The sequence below is a fragment of the Gobius niger genome, assembly GCF_951799975.1.
Source record: "Gobius niger genome assembly, chromosome: 15".
Taxonomy (NCBI): Eukaryota; Metazoa; Chordata; class Actinopteri; order Gobiiformes; family Gobiidae; genus Gobius; species Gobius niger.
The window spans coordinates 28,141,389-28,165,838 of NC_136866.1; the positions used below are offsets into that span (position 1 = coordinate 28,141,389).

Sequence of the window (24,450 nt, forward strand, 5' to 3'; positions counted from 1 at the left end):
CTTCTCCTCCTTCTTTTTCATCTCCTTCTGCTTCTTTTTCTTCTCCTCCTGCTCTTTCTTCTTCTACTTCTCCTTCTTCTTCCTCTTCTTCTACTTCCTCTTCTTCTGATCTCCTCCTTCTTTTACTTCTTCCTCTTCTCCTCCTACTTTTTCTTCTCCTTCTTTTTCTCATCTTTTTGGTATAGAGTTGCCTCTAACCTTGACCCTTGATTGCTGCATATTTGGAGCTCTTAAAGAGAGTTTAGATCACTATATGGTGTCATTATATTGTTATGGCGATTTCTTTCTCCAAACTGAATGTCATGTGATCATTTCAATCAGAGCAGGTGCCGATACGACTCAAAGGGAGAGACACAGTTTTGGAAAGAAATGTCCAAACAGAAAATGTCCAGATGTTTTCCTGGTGGAACGAGCACTGACCACTGATCCAGGCCCTCCACGTCTTACACTCTTCTGTCTGAATCTGGAACCGTATGTCTGTGATGTTTGTGTTTTCCCTGGTGTCGCTCTGTTGGAGTCCGGAGCAGCTGTCCCCGAGCGGAGCCGTCTGTCGAGGCTAAATAAAGATAATGAGTGATGAACGACTCGCCAGGCTTCACATTCCTCCCATAAACACCAGCGGAGTCAATGGATCGATGGTTCATGGGACGCCCGGAGGAGAATTCAACCTGGATAGACTCAAACAGACGAAAGCGGTGATTAGGAAGAGTTATTGACATGTATATTAGTTTTGGCGATCAGACCCCGGCGGTGACATCGATGTATGAAAGTCAGTATGGATAAACAGCTTGTAGTTAGGGATGCCTTCGCCCGGAGCCTGGACACTGGTGGTGGTATGGAAGACCCGTGAAGCTGCAGCAGGGAGAAGCCGTGGATGGAAGAGGTGGAGATGGGGTGGAGGCGGGTCGCAGCACAGATGGGAAGCGAACGAACCATGATTGCTGGGGCTTAAAAGCGGGACCGAGGGCGATGATTGGCTGCTATGGAGGTGCGGCTCTTACGCTGATGCCTGAGGTGGAGGTGTGGCCCTCTCGGAAGCGATCATTGGCTGAAAATCGTCTCCCAGGTTGAATTAACGCCTAGGCTTCATAACTGTTTTAATCAAAGCCACATTCAAGTCGCCACTAAACTGTTGTAAACGCCAAATTAGGCAGATATTGAGAAAAATGAATGTTTAAATATTTTGGGGACTTTCTCAATAACTATGATGAAGATACTTTTACAAAACATGAGAAAAATGTAAAAAATACAACCCTGTATTTTGCCTTTTTTTCCCCTATTTATTTTAGTTTTTTTCTTCCATATTTTGAACATTTTCCAGATTTCTTCTCAATATCCTCCATATTTTTCTAATTAATTACACATTTTTTAAACTTTTTCCCCCACAATTTTTCCTCCTTTTTTCCAATTTTTTTCTACATTTTTAAAAGATTTTTTGCCATTTTTTTTCCAATTGCAGAAGAAGTTCTCAATATTCTTGCTTAAGTAAAAGTGCAGATACAAAAGTAAAAGTGTCTGATAACATATGTAAAAAGTATACGTTGTAAAATGTGAAAAGAGTTTAATGTGCAGTTTTTTTTTTCTCATTTGAATCAAACCAGGTGTAAACAAGTAAACCACTAACTAAGGTCTAAAACAGGAACTAAACCAGGTCTAAAGGAGTAAACCAGTTCATTTTAGAGCAGTCACTTTGAAAATAATAAGTTCATCAAAAAAATGTTACATTTTTCTCAATTTTTTCCCCAAGTTTTTCTACTTTTTTTTGTTCCCTTTTTTCCTTTAAATAAAATATATAATATATTATATTTTTTTTCCCTTTTTTTAATTTTTTTTCCCCCCTTTTTTAATTTTTTTTTTTAATATATTTTTTCACTCTTTTTTGTATTATTCTTTTCCCCGTTGTTTTTCCTTTTATCCTGTTCTTTATTTTTTTTATTTTTTCCTTTTTTTGAATGTATTTATTTATTTAAACTTTTTTTTTTAACCTTTTTCCAATAACATTTCCCCCCCCCTTATTTCTTAATATTGGAGCTACATTTGCAAAATACTGTTAATTCCTCCATTTTAGTCCATATGATGTACGGGTGACTTTGTCCCACACAGGCTGTAATGATCAGATCTATGTTGTGAGTTGTTTATATAAAGTCACATAAAGTCATGTGACCGAGGATGTTTTACTGAAGAAAAGCTCAGTGATCCGTAATAACAAACGATCGACTGACAGTTTCTTGTGTTTGCGGTTTCCTCTTGCAGCTGTGCCTCTGTTTCCTGTCGCCACTTTTCGCCTGAAAACTTTGTTCCTCCTCATTTCCCTCTCGGCGTGACGTCTGCGTGATGACTCTGCTCTCGCTCTGTTCGCCCACACAGAAGGAATGATCTCACAGAGTTTATGATCAAAGCGGTTCCTCCCTCCCTCTCGACCCCCACGTTCAGTTTTACAGTAATGTTTTTGTGTTTGCAGATCCTGAAGTCGTCGAGCGCTCAGTCTCCCGTCAAAGAGCGCTGCCGGGGGAAGTCCCTGTCTCCACGGCGACGGCAGAGCTCCAGCCCACAGCGACGGGCCACGCGCAGAGACAAATCGTACGTCATTTATATCTACATGTGCTTTAGGGACTAGCACTTCCTTCTTTCTGCTCGACCTGGTCTCTGATTGGTCACAGCAGCAGGGCGGGACTGGCAGAAAAAATCGGCCCGAGACTTTTGGCCCTCTAAAAAAATCAGTCATATTCAACGAGGTGAAGAGCAAAACAATAAACCCTTGGCTTGAACTAAAACAGTATAAGCTACGAATCGAGGACAATATCTGCTGTTGTTTCTGCCGAATTCAAGCTAACGCCTCATAGCAACACTTTAACCCCTTAACTCCCACCTGAACCGAGCACATTTTCTCCAGTTTGGCTTTAGCCCAGTCCAAAAGCTTCTGGGAAAAAGCTGTGAAAATAGCAACGAAACTGAGACGAAAAAAGTTATGGAAATGTGACAAAAAAGTGACGAAAAATTGACAAAAATATGACCAAAAAATGACAAAAATTTGATTAAAAAATGACGAAAAAATGACAAAAATGTGACACAATGTGACAAAAATGTGATAAAAATGTGACAAAAAAATTAAAAAAAAATGTGACCATTTTTTTTTTTTAAATGACGAAAAATTTACGAAAAAATGACAAAACATGTGACAAAAAATGACAAAAAAATGACAAAAATGTGATAAAAAATTTACGAAAAAATGACAAAAAAGTTAGAAAAATGAGTTACCCATACCCAACAAAAAAATGATGGAAAAAAAAATCTGATGAATCGGATTTTTGACATAGGGCCTCATTTTCTAGTTATCCAGAGTGTTGCTGATTTCTGGAGATATTATTTTTTGTAATTCATGCAGTTCTTATATTTGAAGAGTTTTGTAGTGCTAGGCTAGTGCAAGGCTAGTGCTAGTGCATTTCTATGGTATCAGCTAGCCTGCATTAAAAAGAGTCTTACGCACTCCACAGTAGGGCTGCTCGATTATTGAAAAAATAATAATCACGATTATTTTAGTCATGAACAAAATCACGATTATTCAAACGATTATTTGTTGCCTCTAAAAAAAAGTCTTTATTTTATTTATATAGTTATTAATTAAAAAAAACAGCTTTTCTGAACAGTCATAAAAGTACAAATGATTTCAAGTTCGCCTCGATTAAGGAGAGGTATCAGTTTCACACCTGCCCCCTGCTGGCCAGCCCTCACACCTGCCCCCTGCTGGCCAGCCCTCACACCTGCCCCCTGCTGGCCAGCCCTCACACCTGCACAAGTAAACTGAGCAGCGCGGCCTGATGCCATCATCACACAGCACCGTTTGTTTTCTACGTCAGACAAAAGCATGAGCCACGGCACGTGAAATGCGAAGGGAAAATAATCCCAGCGCCATGAAATAATGCAAGTCTGCTTTGCAAAAAGCAGCCTTGAACAAAATCAACAACTGTAGAAATATAGTGCAAAATGTCAACAACAACAACACCTGTATCTGCAGCACCTACAGTGACTTTGCCCCATTCATTTAGTAACTCAAAGAAAATGCCCTATTAGATCATTTTGAAAGTGTCAGTTCAGCATTAATTATTTTATAAGTACATTTTTAACACCCACCTTTGTTAATGTCAACAACCTTTGCAATAAAAGTTGGAAAACTGGGAAAGTTGATGCTACAACTCTCTGATAAAAACCTAGACATCACAACAGTGTTTCCTTAACTTTTCGAAAGGAGCGAAACAGTGCCCCCAATTTTGCCAAATTTGGCCCGCGGGCCCCACTTTGGGCACCCCAGGTTTAGTGTAATAATCGAAATTGTAATCGAATTTCGATTAATTGCACAGCCCTACTCCACAGAGCACCTGAAACAAATCACTTTTAACACTAGACTAACCATATAAATGTCTGTGTCGATAGTATAATTTTTGGAATATAACTGACCTGCATCACATGAATGATCGCATTTTGAGGGACTATTTTCTAGCAGATCACTCCGCCGCTGCGTAGCTTATACAACCAAATATAAGGTCTTTTCAATGCAAAATGGTTACAAAAGACTGTACAGAAGAAGACAGAGACATAACAGTAAACATGAGCTCAGCTGCTGCACATCATGATTCTGTCAAATCCTGTCAAAGATTTTGACTCAACAGGAAACGAGTTCCACAGATCGAGAAAAGGCTGTTTTTCTAAAAGGCGTTTTTCCGTCTCCATGTGAGGCTCAGGTCGACCTTCCACCGTCTGCAGCTGCTCAGGCTCCAGGGCCGGTCCATTCACTCACAGATCAGTCTCACTCATGACGTCTGTAAATGACAGACCTGTAAATACAAAATTTAAATGTAGAAACACGAGTCGGTCCGATTTTAAAGCTGACAAAAACAGGAACAAAGCTTAGCCCAGAGACAGTAACGAGAGCGAGCAGCTGACAGAGCCGCCGGGTCACGAGCTCCACGTGTCGGCCGAGTGTTTCTCTGAGTTACCGTCACAACAAAACAAACACTGCAGGACAGGGTTAACTCCGGCCCTTCCACTCGGGCCCTCAGGCTCCAGGAGGATTTAGAGATGATCGCTGGTCCGGTCTCGGTTCAGAAACACCATGAGCCCAAAGAATCAGATCAACTGAACAAATCCTGAATGACTCGGTTTTTCCCTCAACAAATCGGCAAATGAAGCACTTTAACCTGAACCGAGCCCATTTTCTCCGGTTCCGCTTTACCCAAATCTAAAATCTTGTGATCGTAGCTTTTCTGTGACGTTGTCGCCGCATTTTTGTCAAATTTTTTTAAGTGTTTTTGTTGCTGTTTCATCACTGATTTTCTCTGATTTTTGTTGTTTTATTTTTTTTACTTTTTGCATTTTTGTCACATTGTTGTCACGTTTTGTAGGTTTTTTGTAAAAAAAAATGTGCGCTTCTTTTCCCCCCCCTTTTTTCGCATTTTTGTCACGTCATGTTTTTGTATTTTTTTTTGTCACTTTTTTTTGCATTATTTTATTGATTTTTTTTTTGCATTTCTTTATTTCTATTTCTTTTTTTGCATTTCTTTATTTCTATTTCTTTTTTTGCATTTCTTTCTTTCCTTTTTCTTTTTTTTTTTAAATTTCTTTCTTTTTTGGGGCATTTTTGTCACGTTGTCATGTTTTAGTATTTTTTTTGTCACTTTTTTTTGCATTTATTTTATGGATTTTTTTTTGCCTTTCTCTCTTTCTTTTTTTGCATTTCTTTCTTTTTTCTTTTTTGCATTTCTTTCTTTTTTTGGGCATTTTTGTCACGTTGTTGTCACGTTTTGTAGGCTTTTTGTACATTTTTTTGTACATTTTTTTGCGTTTCTTTCTTTTCTTCCCCCTTTTTTCGCATTTTTGTCACGTCGTCATGTTTTTGTATTTTTTTTTGTCACTATTTTTGCATTTATTTTATTAATTTTTTCTTGCATTTCTTTCTTTTTTCCTTTTTTTGCATTTCTTTCTTTTTTGGGCATTTTTGTCACGTTTTGTAAGTTTTTTGTAATTTGTTTGCGTTCCCCCCCTTTATTTCTTATTTTTGTCACGTTGTCACGTTTTGGTATGTTTTTTCGTCCCTTTTTTTTGCATTTATTTTATTGAATTTTTTTTGCATTTCTTCCTTTTTCTTTTTTTTGTATTTCTTTCTTTCTTCTTTTTTTGGGGCATTTTTGTCACGTTGTTGCAGGGTTTTTTTTTTTTAAGATAATGCTTTATTGATCTCACAACGGGAGAAATTGACATTCGACATTTAGATAAGATCACTCAGGTTGTGCAAAACAGACAGGAAATGTGCAACCAGTTAAGTAGTAAAAAAAAAAAAAGAGGAAACTTATGTACAATAAGTAAAAGCAAAAATCTTAAAGGAGCAGAATTATAACAATAAGGAAATAAAAATGAATATAAATAGGATAAAAATTAGAACAGATTCTAAAAAGTAGAATTCATGAGCTACAACTAAATATTATAGCCTGACCTTTTTTGTCACAATGTACCACTTCATTTCTTATGATTTACAAATGTTTCATCAAACAGAGGCAGGAAATAACACCAAAAGAAAACTCCACACAACAAAACCTTTGAGTTTGAGATCATAGTTTTTGTAAATAGTCCAGCAGTGTCATTCCTGAACAAGGCTCCTGTCATCTAGCTTTATAAAACAGAAAATGGCCGCACTAGTTTAAAACCACTGGTCCAAACAGTCTGTTCAAAACAGGAAGTGACTTTTTGTGGTTCGTGGCGAGTTCTTTGCAAAAGAGGAACTGAAACCTGACAGTGTGGGGCAAAAGTCGCCCGGGCTGAGAGCTGCTGGTCTGAGCGAAGCAGCCGCAGTGGGACGTGGGTGAGTAGCAGCGCTCATTTCATCAAAGCAACATTTCCCAGACTAAAAAAACATACAGAGTTTAGAATAGTTTAAAGTCACTGCTAAAGGGTCAGAGCTTTGTTTATTTCCTCTCCATCTCGTCGTCAGCGTCTCCTTGTTCTTGTTCACGTGGACTCGGGGGAAACCGGGATTAAAACGTTTCTAAATCGAGACGAAACCGGGATCTAGGTCTGGACTGAAGCAGAACTAAACCAAGACTAAACTCGGCCTCAGTGAGAGCAGAGAAAAACAAAGAACAGACTCTGAACTGAACCAGGAAGAAGAGCAGCTTCCTCCTGAGACAAACCAGCAGTCAGCAGAGTCCAGAAGAGACGCCCAGCACGAGGACAAAACAGGCAGATGGATATATAGATAGATAGATGTATAGATGGATAGATGGATAGATGGATAGATACATACATAGATAGATAGATAGATAGATAGATAGATAGATAGATAGATAGATAGATAGATACATAGATACATACATAGATACATACATAGATAGATAGATACATACGTACATACATACATAGATAGATACATAGATAGATAGATACATAGATAGATAGATACATACATAGATAGATACATAGATAGATAGATAGATAGATACATAGATAGATACATAGATAGATAGATACATACATAGATAGATAGATACATAGATAGATACATAGATAGATAGATACATAGATAGATAGATAGATAGATAGATAGATAGATACATAGATAGATAGATACATAGATAGATAGATAGATAGATACATAGATAGATACATAGATAGATAGATACATACATAGATAGATAGATACATAGATAGATACATAGATAGATAGATACATAGATAGATAGATAGATAGATAGATAGATAGATACATAGATAGATAGATAGATAGATAGATAGATAGATAGATACATAGATACATAGATACATACATAGATAGATAGATAGATAGATAGATAGATACATAGATACATACATAGATAGATAGATAGATACATAGATACATACATAGATAGATACATTGATAGATAGATACATAGATAGATAGATAGATAGATAGATACATAGATAGATACATAGATAGATAGATACATACATAGATAGATAGATACATAGATAGATAGATAGATAGATAGATAGATACATAGATAGATAGATAGATAGATACATAGATAGATAGATAGATAGATAGATAGATAGATACATACGTACATACATACATAGATAGATACATGGATAGATAGATAGATAGATAGATAGATAGATAGATAGATAGATACATAGATAGATAGATACATAGATAGATAGATAGATAGATAGATAGATAGATACATAGATAGATAGATAGATAGATAGATAGATAGATAGATAGATAGATAGATAGATACATAGATAGATAGATAGATAGATAGATACATACGTACATACATACATAGATAGATACATGGATAGATAGATAGATAGATAGATAGATAGATAGATAGATACATAGATAGATAGATACATAGATAGATACATAGATAGATAGATACATACATACATAGATAGATAGATAGATAGATAGATAGATAGATAGATAGATAGATAGATAGATAGATAGATAGATAGATAGATAGATAGATAGATAGATAGATAGATAGATAGATAGATAGATAGATAGATAGATAGATAGATAGATAGATAGATTATGGGCTTTAAAAATGTGGCAGACAGTTTTGGGTTTGAACAATGACTGTAATCAGGAAGTACAGAACGAGGCGCTGGCACCGTAGAAGAGGAAACAGCTAAATTTGTGGGATTTACTTTGAGGAGAACTCAAAACAGCGTGAATGAGGTGAAATACTACTGCAGGTCTGTCTTTGAGGGAACAACGTGAAAACATGGTTTAACCTCGAGAACGTACATTTTGCGTGATGTGTCCATTTTAAAGAGACTAGATTCAAGTTGGCCATTTTATACTCACTACTGCCACCTCAGGTCATACGTGTAACTGCAGCTTCTATATTAAAGGGATGTTTCAGGATTGTTGACATAGGGCCTCATTTCCTAGTTATCCAGAGTGTTGCTGATTTCTGGAGATATTTTTTTTTGTAATTCATGCAGTTCTTATGTTTGAAGAGTTTCGTGGCGCTAGGCTAGTGCAAGGCTAGTGCATGTCTATGGTATCAGCTAGCCTGCATTAAAAACAGTGTGACCCGCTCCACAGAGCACCTGAGGCAAATCACTTATAACACCAGACTAACCATATAAATGTCTGTGTCCATAGAATAATTTAAAATAACTTATATTTGAGCAGCATCAGCTTTGTGGTTGTTTAAGCTACGCGGCGGCGGAGTGATCTGCTAGAAAATAGTCCCTCAAAATGCGATCATTCATGTGATGCAGGTCAGTTATATTCCAAACATGATTCTATGGACACAGACATTTATATGGTTAGTCTGACCCTAAACCTGACCCTAACAATGACCCTAACCCTAAGGTGGCAGAGAACAGGTTAAATGGTTGTTAAATCTTAAGACATTGGTTTCTCTAATCAGAAACCAGAATGAGCCCCTCACATATCGTTGCCAAATCTTAAACTAAACCCAGATTCGAAATAAATATATGAACTCTGTCACTTCCACAATTACCAGCCTTTGTCCCCAAACAGTCCGTGCTAGTGCAGCCCCTTTGCCTAGAGGTCTGAGCTTTCAAATCAGGACTGTCTTTTTAAACCACTGGAGCATCCGACTGTGAGCTGCAAAGGTTTTCTCCAACACAGCGTGGAGTCTGGAAGCTCACGGTGAGGGTTCAGAGGGTGAGCGCGGGGGAGGGAAGGAAAAGAGGAAGAGGGCGGCTCGGACCTGCAGTCTGCAGAGTCGCGCGACACTCAGCTCTGCCACTGACGACTCCTGAAGCGCTGAGTGAAGGTGGCAGAAGAACTGGGGCAGATCGTGGGGGAAACGTGTTGTGGAACAAGAGCCACATCTGTCGGGAACTCTCTTCATCCGACTCTTCTGAAGCTCAAATGTGCAGTGGTTTTTAAAGTACTCGGTTTTATGACTCGTGTTTTATTGCAGCTTGTAGAAAAAGCCCCGTACGCTTTTAGACCGGGCTGTATTACTGTTATCAGCTCTGATCTGACACAACACGCTGACACTCTGTGCACTCGAGACAGTAAGAGGCTGTAATCTGCGGCTGTGGAGGAGGAACTGCACTTTAACCCCTTAACTCCCGCCTGAACCGAGCACATTCTCTCCAGTTTAGCGACAGCACTGAGATGAAAACAATGATGAAGATGTGACAAAAATGTGACAAAAAATATCAAAAAATGACAACAAAAAAATGACAACAAAAAAATGACAAAAAATGACTAAAAAATTGAACAAAAATTGGACAAAAAATGAAAAAAAAAATGATTAAAAACAATTGACAAAAAAGTGAGAAAACTTTGACAAAAAAATGACAAAAAATGACAAAAAATGACCAAAAAATGACAAAAAATAACAAAAAAATAACAAAAAATGTGACAAAAAAATGACAAAAAAAAATAACAAAAAATGTGACAAAAAATGGAAAAAATGACAAAAAATTGATTAAAAACAATTGACAAAAAAGTGAGAAAACTTTGACCAAAAAGTGACGGAAAAATGACAAAAATGTGACAAAAAATATTTAAAAATGATCAAAAAAAGATTTAAAAAAAGACAAAAAAGTGACCAAAAAAGACAAAAAATGTGACAAACATGTGACAAAAAATGTTAAAAAAAAAATAAAAAAGACAAAAAATGTATTTAAAAAAATGAAAAAAAGATGGAAAAAAAATCTGATGACGTGAGGAAAAAGATCCATTTAGATGAGTTTTGTAGATCTTAGCTTTCAAATGAGGCGTTACACTGGCCTACAGGATTTGGGTAAAGCTGAACTGGAGAAAATGCTCTGGGTTCAGGCGGGAGTTAAGAGGTTAACACGCTCAATCGGCCGATTCACGACATTCGAGATCGGAAAATATCGACAGTCATGTGACCTTATGTGCTGAGAGAGAGAGAGAAGACGTCGGACTTGGTGGCAGTTTTTGTTTCATGAGGACAGGTCGAGCCGTTGCAGAGACATTAACCACAAACCACTTCCATTGTTCGGCGTTTTGACGGTTGCCATAGTTACCACAATACACAGTGCAGATACAGCGCGTCACACAAAGGGGGAGGAAGCTTCTCACTATTTTTAGATGTTAACAAATTTAACACAAAGAAACACAAGTCAAAATGGAGTCTGTGTCCGAATGTCCGCACTATTCCCTATAGTGACTATATAGTCACTATATAGTCACTATATAGTGATCACATGTTGTAGGGGTGTCCGAATGTGAAAAAGGTAGTGCACTCCCACAATGCATTTCGAAAAGTAGTGAGCATCGATGGTCACTAAACGGGTCAATATAGACCACAATGCATTGCGAGAGTCGGAGAAGAGCCTGACAGAGACAGGTCTTTGAACTAAACAACACGACTGAAGTAAATCAGCTGTGTCAGTCGTGTGTTTGTATTTCTCAGGAATAAACGACCTAAATATAAACGGTTACAGTGAAAAGATGCTAACGTTAGCTGCTAACCTTTAGCTCGAGCTAAATGACCCATAGCTTCCTCTCGAATAATCCAAGCCATTCATGTCAAATCCATGTTAAATATAAAGTATCTGACTCGTATTTATCCATAAATATTCCACTGTCTTGAGTGTGGTCTTTATCACAGAAATACTTTATTCCCAGAGTTTAGCGAGTTCAGCAATCTGCTGGCGCTTCGGACACCGGCCTGACCTACTTTCTGCACATCTTTGAGCTAACGCTGGAGTAATTGTTTTATTTTTTTTTGGGATGATAGTTTTAATTTTGATTTAAAGGGGTGTATTATGCAAAATGGACTTTTTCAAGCTTTACATCATGTTATTATGTCATTCCCTCATTAAAAACATGCCTGAAGTGTTGCCTTGGCACATTCACGTATTTTTGAGTCATCTGTAAAAACTCTGATGGCGGCCATTTTAGGGATAAAACGCCTGATTCCTTCTGGGAACGCCTCGACCGCCTGGAGACGCCCCGATCCTTTCGTCACCAGCCGAGTAACCAACCACTGCTCCTCAGCAGAACCCCCTCCCCACTGATGCCACAGACAGCGTATGGAGGGGGCGTGTCTAAAGGCTCAGAGGTTCTTAAAGAGACAGAGGCCTATTTCAAGACATTCACTACAGCCATTTTGAGAGAGACATTTTATACAAGGCAGTTATTCTAATTTACTGCATTTACAGACCAACAGAAGGTTTGTCATCATTGTAGTGTGATATAGACTGGTGCTATGTGATTGAAAAAAGCAGAACACCCCCTCTTTAAATGTCAAATAAAACACCTGTAAAAGTGCCAAAAACAGTCGTTCTATTTCATTAAAAAAAAAAACTTTGTAACAATAAATAAATTCTGATAAAATAAAAAAATAAAAAACATATCTGCAGCCGCAGCTCGGAGAAAGTCGTGGCTTGTGTCCGAATCGCCAACAGAATCAGTGACTATATAGTTGAATATATAGTGCGGGCCTATGTAGTGAATGAGGGGTCAGGGACGAGGACATTCAGACACAGCCATTATGAATGTTTTTTTTAGAGGCCGACCGGTTTTTCTAAGGCCGATGCCGATATTTTGGGATGTTAAATCGGCCAAAAATGTCATTAAAAAAAATAATTCTGTAAAAACAAATACTTGGCCAGTTTTATTGTATTACTGTAGTTGTCGTTAGCATTAGCATATTGTTACGAGCCGCAGTATTTTACATTTTATTTCAAAGCATTACACAGGATTTAAACTTGTATTAAGCCTACATTTCTTGGTGAATAATGACATTGCTTCATTAGAAATATAAAAACACAATCTAAAACACATTCAGCTGCAGTTTTGCCTGAAACAGTTAACATTTTTTGCTCTGAAGTTCCCGTGGTCACACACCTCTGTTGGATTTCATGCTGCGTCTGAACAGACTTCTTGCTTTTGTGCCGTTAAAAAGCGTTAAATTGGCCGTGCTGCTGCCTTTACACAAACCCTAATGCATTAGCGAGGCAGAAATGACTCCGTCTGTGATTAAAATGAATAAAGTCTGAAATGGCAGATGACCCTGAAGTGCAAACACCGCCGAGGCTCGTTTATAAAAGAGCCGCGGAAATGATCTGTCAGAGGAGATGACAGTTTGTGGATCAGCAAGTTCCTCTGATGCAGCTTCAAAGCGTCGCGGCGAGTAATGAAAGAGAGAGAGGAAAGAGATGGAGAGAGATAGAGAGTAAAGAGATGGAGAGAGAGAGAGAGTAAAGAGATGAAGAGAGAGAGAGAGAGAGAGAGAGAGAGTAAAGAGATGGAGAGAGAGAGTAAAGAGATGGAGAGAGAGAGAGAGTAAAGAGATGGAGAGAGAGAGAGTAAAGAGATGGAGAGAGAGAGAGAGAGAGTAAAGAGATGAAGAGAGAGAGAGAGTAAAGAGATGGAGAGAGAGAGAGAGAGAGTAAAGAGATGAAGAGAGAGAGAGAGTAAAGAGATGGAGAGAGAGAGAGAGTAAAGAGATGGAGAGAGAGAGAGAGTAAAGAGATGGAGAGAGAGAGAGAGAGAGAGAGAGAGTAAAGAGATGGAGAGAGAGAGAGAGAGAGTAAAGAGATGGAGAGAGAGAGAGTAAGGACATGGAGAGAGAGAGAGAGAGAGAGAGAGTAAAGAGATGGAGAGAGAGAGAGTAAGGACATGGAGAGAGAGAGAGAGAGAGAGAGAGAGTAAAGAGATGGAGAGAGAGAGTAAAGAGATGGAGAGAGAGAGAGATTAAAGAGATGGAGAGAGAGAGTAAAGAGATGGAGAGAGAGAGAGATTAAAGAGATGGAGAGAGAGAGTAAAGAGATGGAGAGAGAGAGAGATTAAAGAGATGGAGAGAGAGAGAGTAAGGACATGGAGAGAGAGAGAGAGAGAGAGAGAGTAAAGAGATGGAGAGAGAGAGTAAAGAGATGGAGAGAGAGAGAGATTAAAGAGATGGAGAGAGAGAGTAAAGAGATGGAGAGAGAGAGAGAGAGGAGGGAGAGTAAAGAGATGGAGAGAGAGAGAGAGAGAGAGAGAGTAAAGAGATGGAGAGAGAGAGAGTAAGGACATGGAGAGAGAGAGAGAGAGAGAGAGAGTAAAGAGATGGAGAGAGAGAGTAAAGAGATGGAGAGAGAGAGAGAGGAGGGAGAGTAAAGAGATGGAGAGAGAGAGAGAGAGAGAGAGTAAAGAGATGGAGAGAGAGAGAGTAAAGAGATGGAGAGAGAGAGAGAGAGAGGAGGGAGAGTAAAGACATGGAGAGAGAGAGAGAGAGTAAAGAGATGAAAAGAGATGGAGAGAGAGTAAAGAGATGGAGAGAGAGAGAGAGAGTAAAGAGATGAAAAGAGATGGAGAGAGAGTAAAGAGATGAAAAGAGATGGAGAGAGAGTAAAGAGATGGAGAGAGAGAGAGAGAGAGTAAAGAGAGAGAGAGAGAGGAGGGAGAGTAAAGACATGGAGAGAGAGAGAGTAAAGAGATGGAGAGAGAGAGAGTAAAGAGATGGAGAGAGAGGAGGGAGAGTAAAGAGAGAGAGAGAGAGAGTAAAGACATGGAGAGAGAGAGAGAGTAAAGAGATGGAGAGAGAGAGAGAGAGAGTAAAGACATGGAGAGAGAGGAGGGAGAGTAAAGACATGGAGAGAGAGAGAGTAAAGAGATGGAGAGAGAGAGAGTAAAGAGATGGAGAGAGAGAGAGTAAAGACATGGAGAGAGAGAGAGTAAAGAGATGGAGAGAGAGAGAGTAAAGAGATGGAGAGAGAGGAGGGAGAGTAAAGAGAGAGAGAGAGAGAGTAAAGACATGGAGAGAGAGAGAGAGTAAAGAGATGGAGAGAGAGTAAAGAGAGAGAGAGAGAGAGTAGACATGGAGAGAGAGGAGGGAGAGTGTGGCGGAGCTGAGAGGATTAACTTTAGTTTGAGCTGAAGCTGCAGAACTGTCAGAGCTGCACTTTCCACCGTCATCACACACGGCGACACTTCAGAGCGTCAGAAACAGCAGCATCAGTGCTGACCTTAAAGGGATGTTTCAGGATTTCTGACATAGGACCTCATCTCCTCGTTATCCAGAGTGTTGCTGATTTCTGGAGATATGTTTTTTTGTAATTCATGCAGTTCTTATGTTTGAACATTTATATGGTTAGTCTGGTGTTATAAGTGATTTGCCTCAGGTGCTCTGTGGAGCGGGTCAGGCTGTTTTTAATGCAGGCTAGCTGATACCATAGACATGCACTAGCCTTGCATTAGCCACGAAACTCTTCAAGTATAAGAACTGCATAAATTACAAAAAAAAAAATATCTCCAGGTACCAGCAACACTCTGGATAACTAGGAAATGAGGCCCTATGTCAAAAATCCTGAAATATCCCTTTAAGGAGAGTCTGAGGATCTGTATTTTACTCCAAAGTAAAAAGTAAATCTGTCCATTTGTTGCTGAAAGTATAGATGATTTTGATGATGTCATTAATCTACAGCAAAAGTTACAAACTGATATTTGTCTCCCCTTTATTCACCTGCAGCGTCTCGCCCATGTCTCGCCCAATGGGAATATTGAAAAGCACTTCTCTTTGGCCTCATGGCAGGCGCTGATATTGCTGCGATGCCGCCCCCTAGTGCAGGGGTCGGCAACGTCAGGCCCAGGCCCCCAAGATGATTTTGAGAAATATTATTGTGCAAATAAGAGATCAAATACCTGTTAAAGTATCTAAAAATGTGAGAGATGGTGTCGGTATTTTAAAAATGTCAGAACATCCCACTGGGTCATATATAATGTTAAACAGAACCATTTTCAGTGGGTCGCGAGTCTATGGGGAACTTTTCAATATTCAATTTGATATTTTCCATCTGAAACTGCATAGAAACACTAACTGTGTCATTTAACCCCTTAACTCCCACCTGAACCGAGCACATTTTCTCCAGTTTGGCTTTACCCCAATCCAAAAGCTTCTGGAAAAAAGCTGTGAAAATAGCAACAAAACTGAGACGAAAACATTGACAAAAAAGTGACGAAAAATTGATGAAAAAGTGGCAAAAATGAGACAAAATGTGACTAAAAAAATACAAAAATATGACAAAAAAATGACCAAAATGTAGCAAAAAAGGACAAAAATTTTATAAAAAATTGATGAAAAAAACGTGACAAAATTTGACAAAAAATGGACAAAAAAATTACAAAAACTTTGACAAAGATGAGTTGAATACCCAACAAAAAAATTATGAAAAAAAAATCTGATGACGTGAGGAAAAAGATCCTCTCGGTTCAGGCGGGAGTTAAGAGGTTAAATGAATTTTATTGGGTTGTTTTGATCATAATTTCAGTCTTAAAGGGAAATCTACTGCTTGTCCAACAAAAACCTGTGGAAAATACATTATTTTATACAATATATGACAAATGACAGTTTTATTTGGGTCCTCGGCTCGTCATCCGAGGGTAATGGTGGATCCCAAAGCTGCTTGAGAACCACTGATGTAAAACATTGGCATTTGCAGAAAATAGTTCTTTACTTTAGGCTACGATGTTGAGGTTCGGCCCTTGTGTGTTTTGGGAATGATGAGAATCGACCTCCTCGTGGCTAATGGTGACTTTACACCCGTCAAAAACAACTTAAAAGTCTGGCTCCAAAGAGTTTTGTTGTTTCTAAAATTACGGTTTTCTCATGTGACAAACCTGAGGAGAGTGAAATGTTTTCAACCACAGTCTATCTGACAGTCTATAAACACACGTCTATGGTCCCGCCTTAAAGTGATAGTCTGGAAGTCCAAATGTTTTACAATTTTTTTAATATGTGCCAAATCGACCACCTGGTTTTGCATTTTGATGTAAAGTAAGTACAAATATACCTCATTTTTTTTGGTAAAGTCCCTCCTTCCCAGATTTCTTCAGCTAATCAGAGTCTAGTATCCTCCCGTGTTGACCAATGAGACGAGCTTATCCCGTGAACCAGCCTGTCAGAGCCAATCAGGAGGGGAGGGGGAGGAGCTTGATCGTTTACTTTGCAAAATATCGAGAGCAGGAACAGAATTTTGAAACTAAGAAGGGCTTTCTGGTCCAAGAGGGGAGGAGTTCACTTTCACATTCCACCCTCCTCACTTTGCAAACTTACAGTCTAGGGCTGTGCAATTAATCGAAATTCGATTACGATTTCGATTACAACAGTAAACAATTACAAAATTAGCATAATCGCAAAAAATCGATTATAATTTTTTTTTTCAATTATTTTTTTTGGTTTGTTTTTCAAATATTTTTTTTTATCAAATAAATTTTTTTGCCGGATTTTTGTATTTTTTTGGTGGATTTTTGTCACTTTTTTGATGGATTTTTGTCACTTTTTTAACAGATTTTTGTCACTTTTTTAACAGATTTTTGTCTTTTTTTTTGCTGGATTTTTGTCACTTTTTTGCTGGATTTTTGTCACTTTTTTGCTGGATTTTTGTCACTTTTTTAACAGATTTTTGTCACTTTTTTAACAGATTTTTGTCACTTTTTTAACAGATTTTTGTCACTTTTTTAACAGATTTTTGTCACTTTTTTAACAGATTTTTGTCACTTTTTTAACAGATTTTTGTCACTTTTTTAACAGATTTTTGTCTTTTTTTTTGCTGGATTTTTGTCTTTTTTTTTGATGGATTTTTGTCACTTTTTTGCTGGATTTTTGTCACTTTTTTGATGGATTTTTGTCACTTTTTTGATGGATTTTTGTCACTTTTTTAACAGATTTTTGTCACTTTTTTAACAGATTTTTGTCTTTTTTTTGCTGGATTTTTGTCACTTTTTTGCTGGATTTTTGTCATTTTTTTGCTGGATTTTTGTCACTTTTTTGCTGGATTTTTGTCATTTTTTTGCTGGATTTTTGTCACTTTTTTAACAGATTTTTGTCACTTTTTTAACAGATTTTTGTCACTTTTTTAACAGATTTTTGTCACTTTTTTAACAGATTTTTGTCACTTTTTTAACAGATTTTTGTCACTTTTTTAACAGATTTTTGTCTTTTTTTTTGATGGATTTTTGTCTTTTTTTTTGATGGATTTTTGTCACTTTTTTGCTGGATTTTTGTCACTTTTTTAACAGATTTTTGTCACTTTTTTTAACAGATTTTTGTCTTTTTTTTGCTGGATTTTTGTCACTTTTTTGCTGGATTTTTGTCTTTTTTTTGCTGGATTTTTGTCACTTTTTTGCTGGATTTTTGTCATTTTTTTGCTGGATTTTTGTCACTTTTTTGCTGGATTTTTGTCTTTTTTTTGCTGGATTTTTGTCACTTTTTTGATGGAGTTTTTTAAAGGCAACAAATAATCGTTTGAATAATCGTGATTTCAATTATGACAAAAATAATGATGTGATTATTATTTTTTCAATAATCGAGCAGCTCTATTACCGACCATCACTTTAATGTCGTTGCTGAAACTGAGCCGTGTTTTTGTCGCGTTCCAGGCCGGCGGCGGTGGACCGGAAGCCCGCGGAGCTCAGCACGCTCAACGACGCCTACCAAATCCGGATATGACCGAGCTCCTTCACCTGCACTCCGCCCGCAGCAAGATGGCCGACACGGACACGGTTTGGGGAAGTGGATTCAGCTAAACTTTTTTACGTTCTCTGTCAATACCCGAAGCCTCGACTTAGGGCCACTTCAGTTCCTTTAAATAAAACAGGAAGTTCAATTGATTCTCATTCGACGGTTGCACAAGAACAACGCGCCCAGATGAAGGCGGCACAATTAAGGATTTTTTCTTAGACGGATTAAACTTTTTATCAAAGCTCCTCCGCGGTCATTAGCCGACCGTAGACCGGACTTATCGATTTTCCTTTGGAGCGTGTGAGGTTTTTTCTTTTATAAACGCTGAGTCGACGGAGAGCTGATAAAAGGAACGAAGGATGAAGAGGAGGAGAAGAAGAGAGACGGAAAGAGTGCGGCAAAAACAGCGGCCTCCTCCTCCTCCGCATACATTCAACCCGAGCCCACGCTGCTACAGTGGTTCTCAACTGGAGGCTCATTTTCTTACATTTATCAACTGGGGAAGGTGATTTGAGAGTTTTAACCCCTTAACTCCCACCTGAACCGAGCACATTTTCTACCAGTTTGGCTTTACCCCAGTCCAAAAGCTTCTGGAAAAAAGGTGAGAAAATAGCAACAAATCTGAGACGGAAACAGTGATGGAAATATGACAAAAAAGTGGCAAAAATGTCACAAAAATGTCATAAAGAAATTGACAAAAAATTGACGAAAAAATTACAAAAATGTGACAAAATGTGACAATAAAATGACAAAAATTTGATAAAAAATTTATGAAAAAATCAACAAAAAATGGACAAAAAAATTACAAAGATTTGATAAAAAAAAGTCAAAAATTTGATTAAAAATTTACGGAAAAATCGACAAAAAAATTACAAAAAAATTATAAAAAATTGACGAAAAAATTACAAAAATTTGACAAAATCTGATGACGTGAGGAAAAAGATCCTCTCTGTTCAGACGGGAGTTAAGAGGTTAAAGCATGGCAGTCAAAAAATGCATCGATATTTAGCCACAGCACGAGGTGAACAGCAGACTCGATCAATAGCAGTAATGTAGTACCCTCTAGTGGTCAAATACACAAACCACAGGAGCTTAATCTCACTATAGCAAACACTAAACTCACTGCAATAAAGTAACGAATAATCTAATTTTGTTACTTTCAAAACCAAGTAATCAGTAAAGTAACTACAGTACTCTTCAGAGGAGTAATCAGTAGTTAGTCCGTTGTGTCAAACCAGTTGAGAACCACTGCGCTACAAAGCAAACACACACACACTTATAGTAACTTTTACGGATAAAATGCCTTATTTCCATTTGATAAATATTGCAGAAAACTTGCTACACTTTTGTTCTCCGTCCATCAGTCTTCACATCGATGTATTTCTCCCGCGACACATTTTAATATCGAATGTTCATAAATGTTTTTCACGCTTCTGCAGACGAGCTCTCGTGTCAAAGTCGGGCGTGTTTTTGATTGTTTTGGTATTTATTTGAATGTCACAAAAGGCGGTTTACGTGTGTGTGTGTGTGTGCGTGTGTGTGTGTGTGTGTGTGTGTGTGTGTGTGTGTTATAGTCCGCTGCCAACGCTCTGTGAAACTCTATGCACCCACTGTTTAAACAAAGGACTGAAATATCCCAGTCTTCCAGCAAAGCGAAGAAGAGGAACAAAGGTGATTGAGGCGGATCCATGGACTGAGCATTAGAGGCTGGACTCTGGGGCGACCAAACCTTCAGAAATGAACTTGCATTAGAGCTCCACAGTCCCGCCTCCTCTCCGGTCCGGAAGTAAAACTCCCCTTGCTTTGAGACCGTATTGATTTGGAATAAAGTCTTTAACTCTTGGGCCGAATCCAGCTCTGTGGTTATAAAGCGACCGCAAAGTCAGACGCAGGTGAAAAAAGCACGTCTGAGATCCATCCAGTTTAACTGCGAGCCTTCGTCCTAGAACTACATTACCCAGGATGCTCGGGAGTCCCATGATCTAATACGAGGCTTTTGATTGGTGGAGCTTCACATTCCCACACGTATTTATTTATTGTAATGTAGAAAACATATTATAAACAATGTATTAAAACATAATGCAGGCAGATAGTTGACGTTTTATCCATATCGAACACTGAGAGTAAGAAAAACGTCAAAAAAATGTTCCCAACGATCCAATTAAACAAACCACCATCATTTTTATTCACATTAGCAGGATTCAGATTGTTTAATAGTGAAATAATATAGAACTTTTGTCTGCAAAGTAAAAGAAACTGGCCGTGTTTGCTGAAAACCTGGTTGCCTTGACCAGCGGGCGCGATGTCGCAATGGTTCTTGGGATACGGAGTTTCTATAGTCAGGAAGTGAATGATGTCACAGCCTTGTACCTTTGCCTTTTCTTCAACATGTCGTCTTCTTTTTGGATTGAAATGAAACATTTTATGGTTACGAATTGCTACACAGCTGATTAGCTTTTGCGCTGACGTTAAACTCTTAATATTTGAATTTTTGGGAAATCGACGGTCGTGAAGACGGGGATTTTTTGCTTCCGGAGCAACAGGACCACAAGGGGCGGGACTGTGGAGCTCTATAAAGATAATATGACACGTGAGTGGAGGTCACTGTTCTTCCTGTTCTCCCAAAAAGAATTAACGATGTCCTGCACAAATCGAATAGCTCAAGAAAACAGCACGGACGATGAGATACTGATCGAAGCCCCACAAAAAAAATGAAACAACTCCTTCAAAATCGTGGTGCTTTTTAAATGTTTATTAAGCATTAGCCTTAAGCTTCTAGACAAAAACACAGGTAGCTGTCCACCAGTAACTCACTGCCTTGTGATCTTGAGATATTTATTTCTTTAGACAAGACCCTGCTACTAACTCATATGGAAATAACAGAGACAGGACGAGCAAAGGATCCACTCTTAAAGCAGAACTCAGTAACTTGTATTACACCCGAGGGACTGCGAAAAGGATTCATTAAGGTAAACAAGTGTTGATGGGATGATTGGGGTGTCTTTCATCTCCCCCTGGTGTCTCTGGCCAGAAAACCACAATTGCAACTTCCCTGCCTCCGGGTTGGAAGCGCAATACACTAGCTGAAACAACTAATCGATTATTGAAATAGTTGTCAACTATTTTAGTAATCGATTAATCGTTTTCTAGTAAACACAGACTTAAGAAGAGCAAAAATTACATAAACATTTTTTATTTTTGATGAAAACCTACATTGTTTTTCAAGTTAGGGTCTTTAGTGTTTGGTACATTGAAAATTTAATAAATATCTGTCTGTGTCTCATCCAATCATAAAGCAGAATTGGCACTGAGAGCCTCCAAAAACTCCCTTTAAGTTTACTCCATCATCATGTCCTCAAGTGATGTCACTTTAGCTTTATTTGATACAAAAAAAAATAAAAAATAAAAATACAATTTTCATACACCATTCACAGCTCAGCGATTAATCGATTACCAAAATAATAGTTAGTTGCAGCCCTACAATACACACTAAAAGAATCACGAAGAAGAAGCTAACAGGCTAACGGGCAAAGCTAACTGTGGGCTAGCACCACTTAAACAGTATTTACAGCAAACTTTGAGTGAAAAAAATGATCTCTCTTGTGTAATTGGATGAACAATATCCCTCTGTCCCTTTGTCACAACATGCAGTGACGCTTCTGGCCTGTAGGGGCATAAGTTACTTAGTTCTGCTTTAAGTCAAGTGACGCTCAATAGTAGATTTTTTTTTCCACCAATTTTTTGTTTGTTTTTACAGTAGAAAAGCTCTCCTTCTGATTCGCGGTCAGCCGGTAACCCTCGGCCAATCATAGGGCTCCTAGTGCAACGACAAGGACACACCCACCTCCACAGGCGACCAGGACTCCCGACTGGAGACTATCGCGTTGGTGTATAAGGGCTGTTAATCTCTTTTAATTTACATTTTGCCATTTTTGTTACATCATGTGACTAGACCGAACAGAAGACCACTGGAGGAGCTGCCTCTAGGTCGGCCTCCACGACCCAGAACCCACAAAACTTTGGAGACGTGACATAAACCTCACCGCAAGATTAAATTAAAGATGGCCCCCGTGTCCCCTCTGAATGTGCAGTCTATGGACATCTCTGCAAAAAAAAAATGTGCTCAATTTCTCGCCAAAATGCAAATAAAACTGCCTTCGACGGATCCACCCAAAGCTGTAGGACATCAGGTCAGAAAGAGAGGAGTTTGTTTGAGAACATGAGAAAGCACAACGTCCTGGATCTGAAGAAGTTTCACATCAGTGCGACAAACCAACGACTGATAACGGACAATGTTTGAAACGTCCTGAACTGAGAGGACGAACTTTGATCAAACCGTCAAAAGTAGCAACAAGAAAAAAGAGCATTTTGTGGTCGATCATTTCATTTGAATGTTTTTTTTTTAAGGAGTTTTCAGATTGTATTGTTTTTGCCTTGAAATGTGGTCACCTCCGTACGGCCTTCAAGTTTACTTTTAAGTTTCCTGCCCCTAAAACTCAGCACGAGAATAAGTCCAAAGGGGGTAAAAAAAAAAAAAAAAGACTTCGAAGAAACAATCACGCAGAAAACAGAACTATATTTTGTGACAAGTGAAGTTTGTATAAATATTCCTTGTAATAAAATCAAAAGTGTGCATTAACAGGCTTTGTCCACAGAGACCTTTCCATTTCTGGACCATTGCATCACTGCCACAGGAAGAGAAATAATAATAAATCTGTCTTCAGCTGTGTGGGCAGAGCCTGTTCCAAAGAGATTAAGACAATGACGTTTAGTGACTTTTGTGAACAATCACTTTAAACTCTTGCTCCCGACGCCCTTAACAAAACAATCCGTCGTATCATAAAACCTCTTTAGATGAGAGCAACATCCAGCAATTTAAAAACGTACTCAAAATCTCACATCTTTCAGGGGGTAAAATATCCCAGAGAAGTGATGAGATGTTTCATTCATGAGCACATTATTTACTGGCAATAAACGACTGGGAGCCATTTTATTTTGAACGTAGCCTCATAAACAAGAGTCAGTCTGTCGATTGTTACTTTAGGGCTGGATATTGTTAATTTTTTTCGATAACGATGCTTGGCTAAACAATACGGAAACTTGAATTATACTTTTATTCAATAGAGTTCGGGAATGTGATGTCATATCGCTAAGCATTATGGGATTACTGGAGATTTTAAAAGTTAAAATAATGGAGTTACTGTTCACATTAAAACACTCGGACACCACAGTGAGTTCGATGTTTTTACCAGCAGCTAATGGAGTCGTTCCACAGCTTTTTTCTTCACTTTTTATACTGTTTTTAAGCTAATGTTTAGTGTATGGAAATGTATGCTAACAGCTGCAAAGATGGCGGATCTCCATGGTAACTGTGGAATTTCCCGAACTTATACCTCTTCTACTAAAATGTTTGACAGCTAGAACCAGAGAACAGAATAATAATGCTAATTTACTCCTTAAAAGACTGTCTCTTTTAAATTTGTATCATTTATTACGATACTAGTAGTACTTAAAAGTTGTTCTTTTTTCAATCGTTTAACGTTACCCAGTCCGACTCTCTGGCTCATTAGTGGAGGAACAGCTCCACCTGGTGGCCATGTGTCATGCCCTTTGTGACTTATTTAATCAGCCTGATTAAATGTGCTCAACATCAGGCCTAATGTATGATTCACAGAGGGCAAAAGGGTTAAAATCCACATTAGCATTAGCGTTAGCAATAGAGTTCTGGAAATTCCACAGTTACCATGGAGATCTGCCATCTTTGTTAATTTTTTTCGATAACGATGCTAATAGAGTCGTCCCTCTGCTTTTTTTCTCCACTTTTTATACTGTTTTTAAGCTAATGCTATGGAAATGTATGCTAACAGCTGCAAAGATGGCGGATCTCCATGGTAACTGTGGAATTTCCCACATGTTTCACAGCTAGAACCAGAAAACAGAATAATAATGCTAATTTACTCCTTAAAAGACTATTTCTTTTAAATGTGTATCATTTATTGGA

At 38.2% G+C, this 24,450-nt stretch overlaps 1 protein-coding gene and 1 long non-coding RNA gene across 2 annotated transcripts in view; one reads left to right on the forward strand and one right to left on the reverse strand.

Moving 5' to 3' along the window:
- The window catches only part of vash2 (vasohibin 2), a 66,772-nt gene extending 48,319 nt beyond the window's left edge, over window positions 1–18,453 (forward strand). The window contains exons 9-10 of the mRNA XM_079572799.1: window positions 2,462–2,580; window positions 18,368–18,453. Coding sequence (XP_079428925.1) covers window positions 2,462–2,580; window positions 18,368–18,437 — 189 coding nt within the window. The 3' untranslated portion in view covers window positions 18,438–18,453. The remainder of the gene's footprint in view (window positions 1–2,461; window positions 2,581–18,367) is intronic.
- Window positions 18,454–22,861: 4,408 nt separating this feature from the next.
- LOC306974949 lies at window positions 22,862–23,475 on the reverse strand. The gene is made up of 2 exons (XR_013793681.1): window positions 23,426–23,475; window positions 22,862–23,335 (listed from the first exon to the last, which is right to left on the reverse strand). It is a non-coding gene; the product is annotated as an uncharacterized lncRNA (long non-coding RNA).
- Between the last annotated feature and the right edge of the window lie 975 nt (window positions 23,476–24,450).